At 46.6% G+C, this 21,624-nt stretch overlaps 2 protein-coding genes across 2 annotated transcripts; both read right to left on the reverse strand.

The window, feature by feature from the left end:
* Positions 1-584: 584 nt before the first annotated feature.
* On the reverse strand, positions 585-1,671 carry GJD3 (gap junction protein delta 3). Its single transcript, XM_005531524.2, has 2 exons — positions 1,623-1,671; positions 585-1,311 (listed from the first exon to the last, which is right to left on the reverse strand). Exon 2 carries the CDS (start codon positions 1,302-1,304, stop codon positions 585-587), a length of 720 nt encoding a protein of 239 aa, XP_005531581.1. The 5' UTR covers positions 1,305-1,311; positions 1,623-1,671.
* Positions 1,672-3,153: 1,482 nt separating this feature from the next.
* On the reverse strand, positions 3,154-21,451 carry TOP2A (DNA topoisomerase II alpha). The gene is made up of 35 exons (XM_005531431.3): positions 21,193-21,451; positions 20,698-20,841; positions 20,432-20,522; positions 19,949-20,012; positions 19,345-19,490; positions 18,631-18,728; positions 18,115-18,327; positions 17,736-17,909; positions 17,453-17,554; positions 16,864-17,001; positions 16,614-16,752; positions 16,175-16,332; positions 15,663-15,788; positions 15,115-15,225; positions 14,918-15,023; positions 14,427-14,536; positions 13,605-13,697; positions 13,046-13,160; positions 12,609-12,730; positions 11,896-12,044; positions 11,354-11,585; positions 11,104-11,238; positions 10,808-11,008; positions 10,057-10,252; positions 8,713-8,804; positions 8,384-8,527; positions 8,179-8,262; positions 7,879-8,076; positions 6,848-6,953; positions 6,429-6,569; positions 5,839-5,983; positions 5,645-5,706; positions 5,414-5,533; positions 4,235-4,428; positions 3,154-3,780 (listed from the first exon to the last, which is right to left on the reverse strand). Exons 1-35 carry the CDS (start codon positions 21,223-21,225, stop codon positions 3,652-3,654), a joined length of 4,611 nt encoding a protein of 1,536 aa, XP_005531488.2. The 5' UTR covers positions 21,226-21,451; the 3' UTR covers positions 3,154-3,651.
* Positions 21,452-21,624: the final 173 nt, after the last annotated feature.

Genomic DNA, 21,624 nt, shown 5'->3' on the forward strand with positions numbered 1-21,624 from the left:
GTGCCCGGCTCGTTATTCTTGTGAGGGTATCAGGGGAGGAGGGGGTGCAGGGGTGGGGAGGAGAATGGTCCCAAGTCCTGGTTGAGGGGGGGTGTAGAGCTGCAGGAGGGTAGCCCAGGACCCCCCCCCCGCCCCCATTGCTCTCCCTGTCTGGTCATCCCTAAAGGCCGGGTGAGAACCCTTTGGGGTCCCCCAGCACCCTAAAGCTCTGAACTTCCCACTCCTGAAGCCACAGTCGTGTCCCTTCATGCCAGGGGCCAGCCCTGATGCATTTGTGGCACTCCCAGCACAAGGTCTGGGGGCAGTCCTGGCCCTCCCGTGCTGCGCTGGGGGGTCAGGGGTGTTCCTGCCGCTGGGAAGGGATGGGACCTGTTTGTTTTCTTTTTGTCCGTATTTTTTTTCCAGCAGCTGCCGGGTGAGGCCCATCCGCCGCCCAAGCAGGAACCGGGGGCAGCGGGGCACGGCCCAGCCCGGCCCGGCCCGGATTCCCGGGCACGGCCAGGACCGAGACCCCTCCGGGGCAGGGAGATCCGCAGTCGCCGCCGGCCTGAGACCGGGCTCAGCTCGTCCCAGCCGGGGCCCGGTCACACGGTGAGGTCTCCCCGCGGGTGGGGACCGCAGGGCCCGTCCGCAGCCCCCGCCGGCTGTCCCGGCGCCGGGCCCCGCTCCTGGGGCCGGTGGCAGCAGCCGGGCCGGGCCGGGGGCCCCTTGCGCAGGAGATGGGCGAGCTCGGCCAGGCTGAGCAGCGCCGACACCAGCCCCACCACGAAGTAGAAGTGGATGAAGACGGTTTTCTCGGTGGGGCGGGAGACGAAGCAGTCGACGCGGTGCGGGCAGGGCCGCCGGCGGCACACGAAGAGCGGCTGCACCCTGAAGCCGTAGAGCAGCGCCTGGCCCAGCAGGAAGCCCAGCTCGGCGGCGATCCGAGCCACCACGCTGCCCACGTAGAAGGGCTGGAGGCGGCGGGCGCGCTGGCCGGGAGCCCCCCCGCGCCCCGGCTTGGCCGCCTGGTGCACGGCGAAGATGACGAAGAGGGCGGCGGGCGCCGAGAGCACAACGACGTGGAAGACGAGGAAGCGATAGTGGGAGATGGGGAAGGCGGCGTCGTAGCACACGGGTTTGCAGCCCGGCTGCTGAGTGTTACACACGAACTCCTCCTGCTCGTCCTCGAAGACGTCGCTGCCCACGGTGGCCAGGACCAGGATGCGGAAGAGGAGCATCACCACCAGCCAGAAGCGGCCCACCATGGGCGAGTGCTCCTGCACGGCGTCCAGCAGCGAGCTCAGGAAGCCCCACTCGCCCATGGCCGCGCTGCGGGAGCGGGGTCAGCGCTGGAGGGGACGCAGTGCCCGCCAGGTCGGAGCCCGGTGGCAGCACGGCCCCTCCAGCTCTCCATCCTCCCGCCGTTCCCAAACGCACCACGGAGTTCCCGCTCACGGGAGGGTGCCCAGGCACTGCCAGTCCAGCTCAGCCCCGTCATGAGTGTCCCCAGGCACCCGCTGTGCCCAGGACTCGCTTCCCCAGGGATGGGTACAAGGACAACACCAACAACAGGGGCAGGAGCAGTAGATTCCCCATCCCTTGTCCCCCTCCGCAGCTCGGCCCCCACAACAGCCCCGTACCTGCGGACGCTGCGGTCCACGGTGTGCCAGCGCTGCTGGCTCCGGCCGGCCAGGGCTGTCCCGGACTGTCCAGTCTCTTTGTCCAGCTGGAACGGGATAATGGTCCCACGGCCACGCCTGGAGTCCTTTTAAAGGGACAGAGCACCCGCAGGGGCGCCTGGAGGGAGGGAGGGAAGGGCTCAGCACTGCCGGTGGGGCTCAAGGACAAAAGCTGCCCTGCCCAGGGCCAGCAGCTGCCCAGGGCATAGGTTGGGAGAGGGGTGGTGCCCACCCCCAGGGCAGAAATGCCCCCAAACTTTGTCCTTCCCGAACCCACTGGGGCTCAGAGTCCCCAGGCCACAGCACTCGGCCCCCAAAAGCGCCCCCCCTTCTGCTGGCATCACCCCCCTGACCCATGAGAGGGCATCACCCCCCTGACCCATGAGAGGGTATCACCCCCTTGACCCATGAGAGGGTATCACCCCCTTGACCCATGCTGCCACAGCTCCAGCCCTGCAGTGCCTGGGAGATGCTCACAGCTGGCACCAGTCCTCTCTGTCCCAGGACACAGTGCCAGGGCTGTTGGGGCTCCCATGGATCTTCCCAGGTTGGCCCCAGCTCTGGCATGTGTAGAATAACCCCTACAAAATCCTGTGTGGCACAGCCAGGGCTCCTGCCAGCCCCTGGCCAGTGCTGACAGCAAGTTGGTGGCCCTTCAAATCCCCTTTCCAGAAATGGGAGCAGAGCCCTGGATAACACAGGTCACCCTCATTCCACCCTCAGCCCTTGGGGATGTGCAATGCCCAATGTGGGTCAGTGCCTGATGCCCCAGAGCCCAGCTTCCATCCAACAACATCCCCAGCACTCCATCCAAGGTTTTGGGATGGGAAACTCCTGGTACCGACTCCGCGCTCCACTGTGTTCCCAAAGCTCTCCATCCACATTAGGGTGATCCAGAGTTCTGAGAGCAGCCCCACAACCCACCCGTGGCTCTGTCATGGGTCGTGTTCTGCAGCAAGAGGAGCCGTAAATAGCCCAGCCCTCTGAGGGGACGCGCTGGAGACGCTCTCCAGAGCCAGTGGAAAATCTGACAGTGCTTTCCACACTTGACTGGGTTCCAGCAAAGCACCGATAGCACGGGGGGCCCTGGGCTTTCATGGAATCATGGAATGGTTTGGATGGGAAGAGAGCTTAAGAGCTCATCCCAGTCCATCCCCTTCCATAGGCAGGGACTCCTTCCACTAGACCAGGTTGTTCGAACCTGGCCTTGGACACTTCCAGGGATGGGCTGAGCACAACTGCTCTGGGCAAGCACAACTGCTCTGGGCAAGCACAACTGCTCTGGGCAAGCAGCTCCCCCCGTGCTGGGGACCACAGGGGTGTTCACAAGAATTCAGCTGGAGCCACAGTGGCCACAGCCAGTGGGGAAGTGGCCAACCAGCCCAGCACCCTCCAGAGCTTGTGCCAAGCCCTTTGCTGTGACAGAGGGGGGGCTTAGCACAAACTCTGCAGTTGTTATTTCCCTAAAAACACATAAATTCAGTGAAGAAAATAAGTAAAACCACTTTTATTAGACAAATATTTAAATGAACAAACTCAGGACAACAAGAAAAAAAAAACACAAAGAATATTTACATAGTGAAGGAATAGTGCTGGAAAAATGATTCCTGTGTTGAGTGGTGGAATTAAAAATTTTAGTACTGCAAGATATTTCAAGAGAGATATATAAATTTTAAAAGATGTGACACGTTCTAAAGTCAACTTTAACACTAAAATGACCACATAGTGTCGAACAATGGGGAAGAGGGAAGTGTGGCAGCACTCGCTGGGCATGTGGCTCCAGTGTTCACCAAAAAGGGAATGTTCCTGTTTAAACAAATCTAACTTCTTTAAAACTAAGAAAAACGGAGCTGTGTTCACCTGTAATGAACATTTCTGGAGTGGCTCACGTTTAGTGAAGATTTCCTAGGCTCAGGTGGTCTTTGGTGGGAGCTCTGGAGCGCAGCTGAAGGTTCATTGTGGATCTGGAGTTTAAAATTTTCCTATAAACTCAGAATATATCGTCCTCAGAGGACTCCTCCAGGTACTGGACAGGTTTTTTAAGGCGGCCAGGCCTGGCACGGGGCTGAGCTACAGGACTTGCATCACCGGAGTCAAAGCTGTCCTGTAGCTTGGATTTCTGGAGGGAAAGAAGGAAAGGAATCATGGATCTGAGCATTGACAGGGAACACAACGAGCACCACATGCCTCCTGTGCCATGGGGCCAGTGGGTGAGGTGGTGGGAGCAGACCAAGGATCCAGGCTGTCTGACCCTTATGAGGAAAAGGTTCTTATCCCAGAGGGTGCTCAGGCACTGAACAGACTCCCCAGGCAATGGGCACAGCCCCAAGGCTGACAGAGCTCCAGGAGTGTTTGGACAATGCTCTCAGCACACGGTGGGATTGCTGGGGTGTCCTGTGCAGGGATGGGAGTTCTATGATCCCTGTGGGTCCCTTCTAGCTCAGAATATTCCATGATTCTATAACCCCCCTCTTCCCCATTCCCCACATCCAGGTAGAGGTTTGACCTCCACCAGCTTTTCCTGCCGGCAGAACCGACCCCACACTCCTCGGCACTGATAGCATTGCACAAACCTTTGATGCAACAGATTTGGCAGCCTTGGAGCCAAAATCCGAATCGGAATCTGAAGAAATTGGCTGTCTCTTCATAACCTTCCTCCCCTTGGCATTGTCACCCTCGGCACACAGGGGTTCCTCCTTCACTGCTGGCTTGGGTTTGGGTGCAGCCTTTTTCTTGGCCAGGATATCCCTGATGGAGAGCTGGTTGTCTGGAACAGAACACAGCGTTAAACCCCTGTTTCGTTCCTCTCTCGCTCCCAGTTTGGGAATTACTTCCAACAGAAACAGGCTCTGTGCTGTTGGGTCAGCGCACAGGTCGTCTCTGTTTGAAGCTGGGTTTTCCAGAAAGATCCCTCTTCCACAGATGGTGAGGAATGAGGTTGTTTGTCTGCTCAGTTCTGCCACACTTAGAGGATCAAATTAAAGCGTCCCCAAAGCAATTTACAGACTATTTCAGATTGAAAAAGTCCTGATCTCTCAAGGCTCTGTAACCCATCTCAGACCTTCAAACTCCTGCACAGGGAGGAAGGAATTTCCCAAACACTCACTCATTCCTTCTTACCTATCTATTCACTTTTTTAAAAGAACATCTTGAGGCACAACTTCCAGTTCAGCTCATTTCAGGCCATTTCTGAGTGATAACATGCTTTCTCAATTTAAGAGTGGAAGTAACACTATTTTCCTGCTGGGATCAACACTGAGTTGATTCCATTTGGAATATACAAAACAGTGTCAAAGTCTGGCAGCTGAGTTTAAAAAACCCCAAGTCAGATGCTGGAGATGGATGAGATGGATCCAGCACTGAACAGATCAAACTGCCCCCAAAAGCTTGCCTGCTCCAAGCTTGCCTTGCTTCTGAAAAAGACATGAAGTAGGACATTGACTGCAAGACACAAATTCCACTCGGATTATCCCTGCCAAGTATTACATAGCACCGTAGGAAGCATTCACTTTTCCTGTTCCCAAACTAAAATTCCCTCCCTCCAAGCATGTCCAACATGAACTAGAACATGATATGTTTGGAAACAGACCTCAAACCTGACAACCAGAGAACCTCTGCCACAAACCTCAGATCTCTGCTGAAATGCAAACTCCAGTTGCCCAGGCCCTGGAACACCACGTGAAATCACTGGGATTGTTTCCCACAGGAATTATAATTGTTCTCTAGAACTGATGTTGCTGAGCTGCCCTTACCCTTGATAGCTCCAGCCTTCTTGGCTGCTGCAGGTTTTTTAGGCACAGCCTTGGTGCTTGGCACTGGCACGGACGGAGCTGCGGGAGCCCGGCTCACCTTGTCCTCAGGGACATCTTGGACTGGAACGGGATAAGGAGAGCAGAAGGTCAGCCTGAAACAGCCAAGCTATCCCCTCTGCACTGCTGAAGGATTATAGAGCAATCCACATGGTTTAGAGGTCTCACACTCACCAGGGTCAGCACTTGGCATTGCCTTTTGCTTGGGAGCTTTTGCTGCTTTCTCAGTGGTTTCCCTGGAAAACAAAACTCCAAGTTTTTAATTTGTTTTATGACGCACTAAAGAAAGGCATTAGAAAAAAATTCCTTTTAATTTCTGTGTAGCATTAAGCACTACTAATTTCCAGTGATTATGGAAAAATACTCACTTGGGAGCAGGTCTGGGCTTGGGAGGAGCCTTTTTCTTAGAGTTTGTGTCCGATTCAGAGTTGCTTTCACTGTCACCCTGGAATTCAAACGCCTCATCTGAGCTGGAGTGATTCGAGTCCGAAATGACGATGGGCTTGACTTTGGCTGATGGAAGGACACAGATGTGTTATTTTACACATTTGGCAATATGCAGCTCCATTTCTTTTTCAATATTTTAGCTACAGTTATTAAAAAATATCTGAATAAAAACAAGCAGATGCTGAGACTGCCAGGGAGAAGACTCCACATGACAAAGTGTGTTCTGTCATTTGGAGTCTTCCAACCTCACCCACAACACATTTAATTTGCCAAGACAGTTGTGTAATTAAAGCCAATAGCCATATTTCTCTACTTGCCCATTTCTGCTTTTCCTTGAAAATGTGCACAAAATGGTAGAAATATTTAATAGTTTCAGACAGTAAAATAAAGAAGCCTTTTAAAGATGATTTCTAAATGTGATCTGAGGCTCTAGGAGGTCCCTAAATAGTCTGTTCCATTTTCTCCTCCACAAGGAGGACCACCCCTCTCCTGCATCCATGTCCTCACTCACCTGCAGCCTGGCGAACCACTCGCTCTCTTTGAGGTGGTGCTTCAAAATCAGACTCTGAATCAGACCCTGAGTCAGACCAAGGGTTTCGTTTCTTGGTTTTCTTTAATGGCTTGAAAGGCAGAGTGGCCTGTCTCTTAGCTCCTGAAAAATATTGGGAGGCAGGATGAACCAGCAAACTTCCATGTGTAGTTCAGGCTCAGCAGTTCAAGCTCAGCTTAGAAATGCACTGAATTCAGAGGATTCTGGCTTAAATAAAGAGAATTAGAAATTTATCCTGCTTGACTGTTATCCAGGATCACTTTCTCACCTATTTTTTCCAAAACTACTGATCCTAGGTGTTTCTCACCACCTTCAGGAAGAGATCAGATAACCAAACTGACAACCCTTTCCCTCTTCTCCTTGGAGGGAATAGCATTTACCTTGCTCAGTCTTCAGCCTCTGCAATAATCTCTGCTTCAGGCCTGCAGACTTCTTCTCTCCGGATGTGTTTTCATCCTGATTCTCATCAAATTCAGTTTTTTCACTCTGCAGATGCAAGCAGATACCAAACAGTGAGTCAGCTCACAGAGAAGAGGCACACGGGGTAATGGAGGAGTGAGCTGCTTATTTTAGCCATGTAAAAGTTAGTGATACAAGAAATCTGAGTCTGTGAAATAAACTGTGTGTAGACTTGATTACAGACAGGATCTGTAAATTAGACAGGATCTACCCCCCAGATCAGGTGACTTAAAAGGTAAATCCGACATGAACAAAAACAGGAACTCTGGCCCCACTCCTGGGCACTCTGGTCCTGCTGCTGTGTGCTGGCTCTGGGGGGGATGGGGATGCAGGGCTGGACAGGGTGGGATAAAAACAAAAGCAAGAGTTATTTGGAAAAACTGTTGGGTGGACTCATGTGGAGGAAAAAAGTGACCTGTATGGCTTCCAGGGCCAAACAGGTGAGGGGATGGGTTATATCTCTCTGTTGGAAATGGCTGAATGGCACAGTTTGAACTAGTTCTATAAAAAGAGTTCAATCTTTTTTATCTCCTTGATATGGAGAACAATGATGGCATTAAGTGGGTGAAAGCATTGCTGGGAATGTAAAGGCTGTTCTGGAGAAGGGAATGTGCTGGCTGTGCTTCCTGCCTGCTAGAGGGTTTATCAAATTCCCAAGACACCTGGAACAACCTTACTTGCATCCGCCCCCTTTTCTGAGCTACCAGCCCACCCCTGGCACTGCAATGTGCCAAAAATTTCCCTCTAAGTCATCTCCTGATATGTGAGTCTGTTCTCCTTCAGACTGAGACATCCCCTATTCCCAGTGTTTCCCAAATCCTGAGGTCCTGTCCCTCTCCCTGAACAATTGCTTCAACAGGACAAGTCCAGCTAACAAGGACTCGCATTTCTTTAGGCCTGTATTGAAGAGGATGTAAAGGAAGATAAGAGTATTTGGAATATTCCTTTTTACCTTTACTTTCTTTTTAGTTTTCTTCTCTGCCTCTGCCTTCATCTCAGCAGTGATCCGAGGAACAACCCTGATGCCATGAGGGGATGGCATTACTTCTGCCAGCTGGGCTTTCTTCACCTTTGCTTTCCCTCCTTTCACCTTCAAAGGTTTGCCAACAATCCCTGCACTTTCATCCTGTGCTTGCTTGGCCTCCACTACCTGCAGAGGGGAGCATAAAATAACACAAAAAGGTATAAAAGTCAATAAAGGGCTGGTGGATAAGAAGGGGCAGTTGATTGTCTGCACTGAGCATCAACATACATCGAGTTCTTCAATGAAGGCAGCAAGGTCTTCCTTCCACAGGTCAGAGGGACTCTTGCGCTTAAGGTTTTCCAGCTCCTTTTCCTAAAGGGAATCACAGATGATAATCATTAGTGACACATTTCAATCCACCAGCCAAAAATAAACTATATAATACATAATATATATAAGTTTAATGCTTTTATAAGGAAAGGAAGGCACATACTTTGTTATCCCTCTGCTTGCAGAGCTCATCTTTCTTCTCCTTGGTCAGATACCACAGGGGCATGTTCAGCAGGTAGTTGAAGTCTGGGCCAGAGGCTGCAGCTGATTCTTTGTCACTCTCTTCCTCATTTTCCTCCTCCTCATCCTAAATGGGGATTTGAAACAAACATAGTCAACAAAAACCCTGACACACATGGGTAGGGCTACTGATCAAACACAGAAGCTTTTGAATCCTGTTAATTGAAAAGCAAGTTGGGCCTCTCTAAGGATTATGAAGTCTCAGAGCTTGGGGCCAGTTTGGGCATATTCAGAGGATGACTGAAGCATTACCTTGTTTTGAGCCTCCTTCCAAGCCTTCACCGGATCAGACTCGTACCCTCTCTGGATAAGAACTTGAATCAGCTCTTTCTTGGGTTTGTTTTCTGCAAACAGACAGTTCAGGATTGTCACTCAGTGCCCACTACCAATCGCTGTTAGGAGCAACAGATGAGCGTTACAGTTTGGATCCTGTGGTTGTGGCTGCTCAGCATCCTACAGAGCTCCAAACCAGCCTTTCCACATCACAGCTGAGACACGGGGAAGAGCCTAAAAAGCTCCTGTTTTAGCAAGTGATTTGTTGGGGAAGCATTGCTCCTGTACCAGCCAAAACAATGTTAATATTTTTCTTTGTTTTCATGCATGCATTTCCCCTGCTTTAAGTAGTCTTTGAACTTGGGGGAAAAAAGGTATGATGGTATAAAACAGGTTTCATCATGACAGGCAGGTGGAGAAAGAAACCCTTCATAGCTTGGTATAGCTTGCACCTCATTAGACATCATCTGGGAAATTTATGCTCTAAGTGCTCAACCACTGGAAATGCTTCAGCTGGAATTTGCTCCTTTTTAAGGTATCAGAAGCCATCAACCATGAGACACAAATACAAGTGAAACCAGCTCTGGCAGCCTTGGAACTACTTATTACAAAAACCCAAGAAAATGCATTTCAGGGGAATTATTTCTCTTCCTGAGTTCAGGCAGACAGACTCGGGCTGCTGGGATTACTGGGCTGCCTTCAGACACAAACCACAAAGCATCTTATGACACGTTGTCTGGCCGCATCCTCTGTGAAGGCAGCGGAACACAGCCCGGCTTTTACACCGAGGGGGAAAAGTTGATTGAAAAATGTATATGTTGGGAACAAAGATCTGCTTCTTTTTCTAGCTCATGATTCTCAGATGCTGCTGCTTGAGTATCATCGAAGTTTGAACCCCCAGTCCACTGAGAACATGATTTGGAATATTTTTGCAGAGGTTCACAAAGATAATGGAGAGAGATACAGATTTTTAAGAATGCATTAACAGCAAACACTGCCCCTTTCTAAATCCACAATTAATTAAGTCTTAGTCCTACCAAGTCAGAAATAAATGAGAATTATTGCTAAACTATTAAAAGATTCTCTCAAAAATTCTCAAACATAGAGCAGGAAAGTTGCATAAGTATCCCATTGTCACGATTATGTGTATAATACACAGACCAAGGATACTCTGCAAAGCATTTTCCTCTTAGATGTCACTGGAACAGAGATAAGCCCTGGTGTGGTTTGTAAAAGCCAGCCTGGGGCTGAGGGGGTGCTGACAGAGCTCAAGAGATCACCCAGTTCTCCCAGTTACAATCCAAGTCACCAAGAACAACATACCAATCACAATTTTGCCATCTATTTTCTCCAGGATGAAGCGAGCCTGGTTGCTCAGCTTTGCAGACTCAGCACCCAGCATCCCAATAAGCCATTCCTTCCTCAAACTGTAATATCGGAGCCGGAGTTCAAAGAACTCCTTAAGAATATCCTGGGGAGAGTCATATTTCTTGAGAAAGCCAACATGGTCAAAAAGAACCTGGAGGAAAATGAAAGAACACCGGTGTTATGATGATAAAACTGATTCCAAACCCACTGAAAGTTACCTGTAACACAGGTGTGATGGTACCACCAAACTATTAACCAACAAATTATCAAATCTCAGTGTTGTTCTAGAAACTACTTCAGTTTGTGAGCACAACAGCAGAGATGATTTTATAATTTCAGTGTTCCTGAATAGGCACAGTAAAGTTAAGGTTACTTGAATCTTAGAGCTCTGTGCAGGACAAACATCTTGAATCAAAGCTTCACACATTGTCAGGAGCCAGACGTTCAGTGCCCCTGCTGCTGGCTCAAAGAGCTCTGCGAACTGTGATTTCAGATCATTTTGCCTCCTTCAGGCAAACCATCCACTCTGGGCCCACTCCTAAGCCAGGCTCTTGACCTTTGAAAGCTGATTTAAAACCAGTAACAGCAGAAAAATCAAAGTGAATAGGTTACTGCCAAAGAGGATTTTTGTTTCACGCAACGACTGCAGCTGTCCACAGAGTCTGAATTAAACCAAGAAATTCCTTCAGCAAAATCTGTCACGTACCATGGAGTTGCATGTTAAACTTGTTTGGAGTTTGAAGACCTTATGTAGCCCCACAGCTTCGGCTTCTGCTAGTTTATCTTCAGTCATCTTCACCACAAACCTCACCGTGGTGTCTGTGTGATATTCTTTGTAGTCTGTGATTAGAGGGGGGGTCTTCTCCGTCCCATTCAACATCGGCTCCAAAACCTGCTCTTTATATGTCTGAGGGAAGAAACAAAGTCAGACCCAAAACCCACTACATGCTTTTTGCTTTAAAGAGCAAACTACATTCCCAGAGCAGATTCCCTGTTTATTACCTGTGTCCATGTTCTGACAGGCAGCTCAGTGATCTCAATGGTTGTGGAATCAAGGATGGACACTTCACCACTTATCACATACTGATTAGGCCCCAGCTCATCTATGGTGCCTTTGAAATTCTTGTAACTGGGAAGCTGAGGAGAAAAAACACTGAATTCAGCTTTGTGTGGATGCCTCTTTTTTAGCACACACATAAAATGCTCAATATGAGCTCAAGCAAGATATTTGTTTTTGAATTATATTATTTACCATTGGCAGTGGCTCTTCTCCATCCATCAGCCGGCGGATATTGTTCACAACTTCCCTGATATCGAAGTTGGGGATCTTACAGGCCCAGCCAGTACCAATCCCTTCAGCCCCATTGACCAGCACCATTGGGATGATGGGCATGTACCACTCTGGCTCCACACGCTGGTTGTCATCATAGAGGAACCTCAGGATGTTGTCATCCATCGGTGGGAACACCAAGCGTGCTAGGGGACTGGAATGGAGAAGGGAATTTAAGCCCAAATTCTTGTGACAGAACATGACTGCCATGCAAAAAGAAACCTCCTCAATTTTTATTATCCCACCCAAATTTCTCCCTTTGGTTCTGCTTCCATTTCCATATTCTCTGTGCTCAAAGTCACGTTTCCATAATGGAATCTAGCACCTGAATCTCACTTCAATTGTTGCTACTCTGAGCATGCAAGTATAGCCTGAAATTTTAAAGAGAAAAATCCAATTTGTTTTTCTTTCTAGTTGCTGTAAAATGGAGTTCTTTAAGACAGTAAGAACTCTGGAATGCTGACCTGAGCATGGTGAAGATGTATCGAGGGCTGGCAGAGTCCTTCCCTCCATGCAGCCTTGTGCCAAACTGACCAATGGGCTGGAGCAAGTTGAGGTTGTTGCTGCCCACAAAGTTCTGAGCCAAGTTAATGATGGTCATCATCAGTGCAGCCTGCAGTGAAGGAGGTGCAAAGCTGAACATGCAGAATGGTTCAGGGGATGGACAAAGTAAGGACCATTCACACCAAGAACTTAATTGATACAGAGTATAAATTCAAGTGATGAAACACTGGAGGAAACTCAAGGTAAGTGTGTCACAATACTATCTGAAATATTCTCGTGACCTATGTCTCTGTCTATTGCTCTTTACCTGCTCTGAAACCTCCAGTGAAAGATTCTGTCAGCCTCCAGAGAGAACCTTGTGGTGGTGTCCTGACCCTTGTCCTGACCCAGGCAGAGAGGTTATTAACATCTGCCTGAGTCCATTATAAATTACGCAGGGTTTTCTTGTTCCACTTTTTGAATGAACTATGCTCCCATGAAGTCCAGACAGGCAGAGTGACTAATGTCAGATTAAATTAATGCTGAGGAATTAAGTGTAAACAGCTAAACAGCCACTTCCCTTTGGTGTACACACTCAAATGTAATTCTGCTTTAGAGGCATCATAACTCACACCAACAGAAGGGCTTTTTGCCTTTCCTTTAAAGTGTTTTGCACACCCAGGCAGGTTCTTACCTCACCGTGATGGTATGAGGACATCTCAGCGACAGAACCAGCCAGCTGAGCAACCTTCACCTCCCGCTTATCGTTTCGTTTGAAACAGGTGAACAAAACTTTCCTCTGACCTGGCTTCAAACCTGTATGAAAAAGAAAAGACCTAGTGGTAAGAACATACGATGTGATGCACTTGGCTTCTGCTCTCTAGAGATACAGGAACTACTTATACACCTAAGGATTCTGTACCAGCTGACTAAGGTACTGGCAATAATACACTACAAAATGGACAAGACATTTCATCCAAAGATGAAAAAACCTTAGACAGCAGAAAACAAGACTTCAGGATACTGACCCTGAAACCTCAGCAGGTTCCTTGGCTCTGATGTGACATCAAACACCCGTTTCCTCAGTGCTGAGGATACACCATGCAGAATCACAACTTAGAAATCACTTACCATCAACCAATGATGGGATTGATCTCTCATTATCTGAGTTTGAGAACAGCACTAACTCCTTGTTGATGAAGTCATTGTATGTCAGGTAATCAGTGTCTTTCCCATACAGGTATTCCTAAGAAAAACAGAGAAGATTGTCTTAATTTTAACTGGGCTTAATCAGTTTCTTGGCTAGCTTCACTGAAATGGGAACTCAGCTCAAGTGCTGACACCCTTTTCATGGCAATGGGAAACACTTCCCAGGATGTATAATTTCCCTCATTTTGGGGGAAATAAAGACTTCATTTGCCTCTGCATGAGTTATAATTTTCCTATTGATACAGTAACTTGAAAGATGAGAGTTAAAAATGAAATTGACAGTTGGATAATTGACAATGAGGCTACACTGATAAGATGAGAGAAGCTGCTCTGCAAAATCCTGACACATTTTCAACGTCCCATAATCCGGACCTGACTCACTGACTGAGCTGTGTGCAGCTCTGGCGTGCTGGGATGAAGCTGAGAACAGCCCCAGGCAGAGACTGGAAAACCAGTTTCTTTATAAACATAAACCTTTTACCTCTGGCAGACCGTGCAGCTTCCGTTGTCTTCTATGCTCCATGAAATTAGTCAGCCACTCCTTTCGCTCTTCTATCTTCTTCTTGCTAAAGGCCTGGATGTTACAAAATGAAAAGTAAACTCAGTTCCAGAACATTCTGTGGTTGTGCACTATTGGATCGCTTGAGAAAAAGGAAGAGCTTACCCAAGAGAACAACATGCTAAACAGGCTGATTTAAGAGCCCAAAAAATGCAATAAAAGGTTTCTGTAGCTAAACATATTAAGAGCATAATTTCCACCACTCTGTAGAAGACAGAGTAGTTAGGTTTAAATTTATAGTTTTTTAATATAATAGCAGAAGACTAAAGCAGATTTGAGGGAAAATTAATATTTTGGGGAAAAAATTTATTTTTTTGGCATCACCTAACAACTCTTAATATTTAAGAATCAAAGACCAGCTAAGGTGAAGTTCACAGAAACGAGGACTGTTTTAATCCAATTTGCTGGGGGAGGAAGGGGAGATCCAGCTTGGAGAAAAACGCAGCAGAATACGCAGAAAAATATTCAAGGAATATTTACTATTGTGTCTGAGAATGTCAATTGGTTTGCAGTGATTAGTTTGTTCTGAGCTATATTTAAAGCCCATCATTAAAAGGGTACTCTTGCCCTGAGGTCGAGGGGCAGATTCGCTGCTCCTGGTTCAACTAAAGCTGTAGCCTTGGTAACACAGAGAATGTCTCCAGCCCAAAGGCCTCAAAGAACATTTTAAGAGAAAATACAGAGCACTCTACAAGGTGAAATACCAAAGGTAGTAAGTCAGCAATTAAATCAAGTGTTAGTTACCAGGGTGATCGCAGCATCATCTTCAGGCCCAGAATATTTGAAGCCAATTCGATGTCTTGCCATATCTGCAAAGTATTCTTTGGCCTCCTTTGACGTGCTGGTACCCAAACCTGCAGAGACAGGAGAGTTAATCCTAATGACGTTTTGCCTAAATTAAGTTCCAATTCAAAGAAATATTTTGCCATGCCCAGTTTTTGTGATGCGTCATACGAACATATAGTATGAAGATGACTTCCTGAAAACTTAAGTTACTTCAAAATGAGATGTATCACAAAAGTCATAAGAATTACAATTAAGTGAGTGGTGGCATGTAGTAGTTTTGGATTTTGTCTGTAATTCCTCTAGGTATCTAAAATCTAACTGGAATATCATAGGAGGGAAAAGACTCAGAGGACACCCAGTCCAAATCCTTTCTGCAAAGCAGGATTGACTGCATCGAATCATCAATGCTCTGACTTGGATCAGTTTCACCACATTAAATTTTTACAAACCTTTGTAGTATTTGATTTTCCATGAGTTGTAGTTCTGTGTATTGGTTTTCCATTCTTCAAACTCAGGAATGCTGTAGAATGCAATTTCTTCTTTGTTTTTAGAGGCCTACAATGGACAAACATTTTAACTGTGAAATGAAAGGTGTTTTTTGACAATGGATCCTCAGTCATTCACCTCATCCTCCCCCAGCCCTCACCTTTATGATGGGAGTAATGAATTCCTCCAAAAAATTGTGTCTTAGAAGTGATGGCCAGTTGTGATGGATGAAGTTAATCAGCAAACCTTTGATGTGTGATCCATCCTGATCCTGAATTATAAAAGCATAAAACAAACCATATTTTATCATGGAATGATGGGAATGACAACTGTTGGCTTAATAGTAAATGACTCTGTAATTCCAGCTACCTGATCCTATTAACTTTCACCTCTAAAAAGGTGGCCATGTGTTAATTGCTGAAAATTAAGAGAAATAGAAAAAGTAGATTCTTGATGAAAAAAGGTGTCAAGGACTGGTCAAGACTTTGAATCAGCAGACTGGAAAGAGTTTTTAGTGTTTGAGGTAACTCACCATTTTACTTTTTTTATGGCTGAAAAGACATTATGACCCACAAAAATATAAAATGGGGAAAACCACAGAGAACTGGGTACAACAATAGCAGCAGTTAGAGAAATATTTTCTTCCTATCTCTTTATGTAAGTGCTAAGTGTTATCCTCTCCCAACTTTCAATTTTAATGAACCTAACCTGATCTGTCATGATCATAATCTTTCCATAGCGAAGACTTTTTAAAGATTCTTGATCTTCATAGTTCTTTTTATATTGCAAACCCACAATCTTGATGATATTGTTGATTTCGGCATTTTCCATAATCTGAAAGAGATCACACAGAATAAAAAACTTGTCTTTCAGATTCAAAATGTAGCTCAAAAAATTACAGTTATCCCTAAGTGAATCATTGGCTGAGCTCTGTCCTGCTGCTGTTTAGAAACTTGTAATTTCTAATGGTTAAACTACTCTAGATAATTCCAAACATTTTCCAATCCACAACACAAACATTATCCCCTCAGGCAAATCGCTGAGCAGGACTTAATCAATATTCCTACTTAACCAGTGAGGCAGGCTCAAGGTGAGGGAAGACTCAGGTGTTTAAGACACTGCTCCTTGGAGTTCCAGTGCTCCAGGTGCAGCTGCACTGACTCATTGCACAAATCACACCACACCTTCCAACACGTAACTGTAACCATTTTCCAACCAACCTGCTTATGAGAAGCTTCCCTGACATTGAGTATTTTCCCACGAAGAGGAAATACTCCATATTTGTCTCTACCAACCACTCCCAGACCAGAGACAGCTAGAGTTTTGGCTGAGTCTCCCTCAGTCAGGATCAGTGTACAATCTAGAGAATTCTTGCTGCCTAAAAAAAGAAGAAAATCGAGTCGGTTTTCTACTTAAGAAATGAAATCCAAGGCTGCACATTCACAACTGAGCAAGTATAAATAATCTTCTAACACAGTTTTTTTGGCACTGCACACAGTAAAAGGGAATAATCATAGTAAATGGGACTGTAAAATGGGAGTAAAACTATAATGACAGGTTTTCTCTTCTCACTTTTCCTTAGGAGACAAATCTTTTGTTTAACAAACAAGTTTTAACTGTTTTTGAATTAATTGGTTAAAAAGGATGTCAAACACTTACCAGCATCGTTGGCATCATCCAGTTTAGGAACACCCTTAATCTTGGAGTGTTTCACAGCTGAACATTTCTTATTCAGTTGGTTCTGGGCTTTAAATTTTACCCAATTTAGGATACTTTCAACAATGCCACAGCCAACTGCCTGCAATACAAAACCCAATCCAAAATGTTGGGAAAAGTCTCAACAATGACAGAAACTTTTGTTATGTATTTTATACAGACATCTTGACTGTCTGTGTACATCAGGACTTACACCCTTAATGAATTTTTCACTCAGTTTACAGGTAGAGCCGAAGTTCTTTGCCTGCAGAGTCATGTTCTCCTTAGTCTGAGAGTCAAAGGTTGGGTTTTCAATTAAGGCATTCACAAAAATCCACATGTGATTCTTCACCTGTAGTTAAATACAACAAGGATCACACACTGCACAGGCTCAGCTCACTTGTCAATCACACAGTGAGGGAACACTGTAGTGTTTGGAATTTTCCTATAGTTATTTATTTAGTTAATTTTGAACAGCTAATGAACACTCATGAACAGTGTTAGATGATTTGGGATGTCAAGGAATTGGCAGCTCTCCACCTCAGTAGGTGTTATCTAACAGATACCGAGGTTCAGTGCATCTACACTGACTTAAAAGTGACTACAAAACACATTGTTCAAGCAAAGGAAAGTAAATTAGCTTAAACTGGACAATATGAGACTTCTATAATTAGCAATCTTATATATATTATCTGTACAATGGAAATGTGTTATTAATTAATGCAAGTATGCATTAAGCTGAAATCACGATTTGCAGTAATGCTCAAGTTGTGTTTCCCACACGGAAAATTCTGGCATTGTACCTGGAAAGGCTTCACTCCAACTCCATTTTTGTTCTTCTTTTTCACAACATCAATGAGTTTGGTCACGAGCTGGTCAGCCACATAATCGACGTGTCTGCCACCCTGAGGAGAATGGGACAAGGAGTGAAGCCACTAAAACCCACAAAATTATAAACATCCATGTAAAACTAAGCACATTCTTTGCAACATTATTTTTCACTAACATATGTACATTTACAAATAGCCAAGAGTATTAATGTTGAAGAATATGGCACTAGCTCGACTAAACACACTAAGGAGTTACCTTTGTGGTGGCAATGCTGTTAACAAAGCTGACTTGCTGGAAGCCTTTTTCACTCAAAGTTAAGCACACTTCCCATCGGGAATTGACTTCCTCATGGATAACTTTAAGTGCATTCCCAGTTTCATCGACCTTATCCTTCAGATAGAGGTCCACATAGCTGCGGAATCCTTTCACCTGCACGCAGATGAGAGCAAACAACTGGTTGATAACAGCTCCTATAAATACTTAATTCACATCCTCCTGCAAAGCAGGTGCAGAAATCCCTCCTGCACATGTTCCTTTGTTCTGTGTGATGACAGGAATGGCCTCAACAGATCTCACTGGTTAAATGGCACAAAAAAAATGTAGATATTTGTGTTTCTTTTCAATGCTCACTTACAGGAAGCCTCTGTCCATTCAGGAAAACCTTGACATCCTTTGTGGACCCAGCAATATCATATGCTCTTCGAGACATCAGTGCTACAATGTCCTTATCCAGAATGGTCATTTTGAACTTGGACAGATCAGGTTGGAAAGTAACACAGGTGTAATCATCTCCATCAAAGTATTTCAGCTTCATTTCTCCAGCCTTTCCCATATTGTCTGTCCAGGTCTGAGGAAAGGAGCTTTGGTGAGTTGCAAGTCAAACACACACAAATAACTACTTTAGTTTTTAAATGCAGTAAGATGGTTTATGTTTTAGATACCTATGAATTAAACAAAAAATTCTGGTTAAAAAACAGATTCTGACGCTGTCTGCTAATTTCATTATTCCTTTGAATTACATTTTGTGGGTTAAATTTACTCTAATCACAATGAACTGACTGCAAGGTATGCATAGAGTTTTGAAACAAAACCTGAGGGTCTCATTTGAAAACCTCAGGTATAAACTCCCTGGAAAGAAAAGCACTCCTACCTGCTTGAATAACTTTTTGTATTCACGACATCCAGTTTCCACAGTAAATTTTGTGCTGAATATGTTGCACAGTTTGGCTCCATAACCATTTCGCCCCCCTGGAATTAGAAGGAACACAGACTTGTGTTATTATCTTTGTCCAAAACCATCTAAAAGAATCCAAGACTAACTGGAGTTTGTCAATGTCAGCCCAATCCAAGGCCAACTGCCAACAAGCAACAATATTCTACAAGCTCAGTAAGCAACTACAAACTTTGATTTAATTAGGGTTTAAGAGAATACTCAAAGACAATTTTCCCTGTTCCCACGTTTGCACTGTTACTACAATTAAACAGAGCACAGAGACTTCTCTGATCGATTCAGAATGTAATTTTCATAGAATCACAGAATGATTTGGGCTGGAAGGGACCTTAAAGCCCATCCAATCCCACTATCTGCTGTAGGCAGGGCACCTTTCACTAGCCCAGGTTGCTTCAAGCCCTGTCCTACCTGGCCTTGGACGCTCCCAGGGATGGGGCAGCCACAGCTTTTCTGGACAACCTGGGCCAGGGCCTCACCACCCTCAAAGAGAAGAATTTCTTCCTTATATCTCACCTAAATTTCCCCTCTTTCAGTTTTTACGCTGCATCAAGGACCCCCTTCCTGCCCTTTCTAGTTCAGGTCACACACTCAGAGCTGCTCAGAGATATTAGTGCGTATCTGAGCCTTCCCCACCTGTGACTTTCTTCTCATTGTCATCATAGTTGCTGGATGTCAGCAGCTGTCCAAAGATCAGAGCAGGCACATAGACCTTCTCCACTTTGTGTTCAACAACTGGGATACCTTTCCCGTTGTTCCACACGCTGATTGTGTTGTTCTCTCTGGGGAGGGAAAGAAAAGTCTGTTTTTAAGGCTGCAAATGGCTGAGCTGTGAAAGGAGTCACTGAAAGGCTCTGGGGAAAGGCACCATTTCAACCAGGAACAAATCTGTGCTCAGCAAGTGCAGCAGCTGCCAGCAGAGGGGGGACAGGCAACACTGAAATGCCCAGATCTGCACATGCCGGCTCTGAAATGGACCCACAGACAAAACCCTCCAACCCTCTGCTCAAGCAGGATGAAAAGGGAGAGGAAGAGGTGGAAAAAACCATCAACAAAAGAGCAGCCGTTTCCCCAGTCAGCCCTCAGTAAGAGATCAGGGGACTAAGCAGAGAGAAAGGCTTTCACAACTGGTGACTTAAATTTGGGCTATCTTGGATCAGCCCCACGGCAGAGCCCTGCAGTGCCACCTCAGCTTTGCAGAACAGCTGAAGCCAACGAACCATAGTGAAACCAAACTTACACATCAATTGTGACTTTAATGCACGACATGTTTTTATCCCTCTGCTTGTTGTCTGCGGCATTGACTAGAAAGAAAAGAGAATATTGGTTTTTTATTATGCTCCAAATCAAGGGAAAACTATGAACTGTGAAGTGTTCCAGTAGAATGAAAGCAAAAACTCACAACAGTGTTACTAATAATCATCTCAGCATGAAAATATTTTGCAAATTCAAAGAGGAGCACAACAAGTTATCATGGAATTATGAAGGTTGGAAATGACCTGTGAATTCCTCCAGTGCAACCATTAACGTAAAAGGGAGAATTTTGGGCAGAATGAAATCAGGTTTGTAATTGGATTTTCGAATTTTTTCTTTTTGTTTGTTTCCCATGAATAGTTTGCTATTAAGTAGTGCTAATAAATTCCTGATAATTTATGTTTAGTTCTTCCATTCAACCCCCGTTAGTAACCTACCACTCACTGATTCAATGGATCTGTCAGCTTACCCAGAATCTCATCGAAGATTTTGTACAAGCCAGGCACAAAGGTCACATCTCTGCAGTTGAGGCCAACACCTTCATCATAAACCCACATTTGCTGGAATAAAAAAGAAGGAATTTATAAGTGCCCAAGTACAGCTCCTCTTCTGTGCCATCCGTTTGTAAAGCAGGTGTTTTGTGATTGATAAGCAGATGTTTCGTGTTTTGTAAACAGCTGCTAATGACTCCTAGCCTGCCCCGAGGGGCTCAGCCCCACTCCCCCCTGCTCCTACCTGGGTGACGAGCTCCACAGAGCCGATGTAGGTGTCTGGCCGGAGCAGGATGTGTTCCAGCTGCGTCTTCTTCTGGTAGATGTGCTCCACCGTCAGCTTCTTGGGGCCATCGGGCTTGTTCACACGGATGTTCTCGTTCGCGGGCTGTTGGGGGAAGGCAGCGGCGGTGAGGTCGGTGAGCGAGGGGAACGCGAGGGGGCCAGGCCGGGGAGTGGAAGAGGATCGGGGTTGGGAGGACAAAGAGAAGCGGAATCGCAGAGAAGCGGGGAATCTGAGGAGAGGGAAGGGCTGGGGAAAGACTCGAGAGAGGGTCGCGGGGAGACCCTGAAGGAAGCCCAAGGGGGGCTGCGAAGGACCCGGGGAGACCCTGAGGGGGCCCGGGGAGAACTTGCGGGTGTCCGGCGGAGGCTGAGGGGGACCCGAGACCCCGAGGGGACGGTGTGGCGGGGGATCACGAAGCCACGCAGGGTCGGGGGCAGCGGTCGCAGGACGCACCCGGAGAGGAGACGGGGCCTGCGAGAGCTCCATGGTGATGGTGGCGATAGCGGCTGAGGCGGTGATAGAGGCGATAGTGGCTGAGGCGGTGATGGCGGTGCAACGTCCCCTTCAAACCTCCGCTCGTCCCGCCGAAACGCGCAGCCAATCGCAGTGCTGGGGCGGGCACACGGCCAGCGTTCTGCCTGCCCTCTGACCAATCAGAGACCGCACCGTGCGTTCAAACCGGCCAATCGGGAGGGAGAGCGGTGAGATGGGCAGCAGGATTGACCAATAGAGGAGCGGAGGGAGGGCGCCGAGGCTGGCCGTTTGTCTTCGGTGGCGGGATGTAGTGGGAGGTACTGGGACGTACTGGAATGCACTGGGAAGCCCTGGGCACACACTGGAATACACTGCACGGAGCCTGTGGATCCACTGGGGTACGAGTACAGA

Source organism: Pseudopodoces humilis, chromosome 29 (assembly GCF_049639895.1).
Source record: "Pseudopodoces humilis isolate 2021_Gansu_Grassland_sample_001 chromosome 29, ASM4963989v1, whole genome shotgun sequence".
NCBI lineage: Eukaryota > Metazoa > Chordata > Aves > Passeriformes > Paridae > Pseudopodoces > Pseudopodoces humilis.

What these genes read in the sequence shown, in the direction of transcription:
- GJD3 (XM_005531524.2), bottom strand. Translation starts at nt 1,304, where the DNA reads ATGGGCGAGTGGGGCTTCCTGAGCTCGCTGCTGGACGCCGTGCAGGAG.
- TOP2A (XM_005531431.3), bottom strand. Translation starts at nt 21,225, where the DNA reads ATGGAGCTCTCGCAGGCCCCGTCTCCTCTCCGG. An exon ending in ATGATGCTGCGATCACCCTG is followed by an intron (nt 13,698 to 14,426) that starts GTAACTAACACT and finishes TGTAACATCCAG; the next exon opens with GCCTTTAGCAAGAAGAAGAT. An exon ending in CCAAATCTGTTGCATCAAAG is followed by an intron (nt 3,781 to 4,234) that starts GTTTGTGCAATG and finishes CTTTCCCTCCAG; the next exon opens with AAATCCAAGCTACAGGACAG.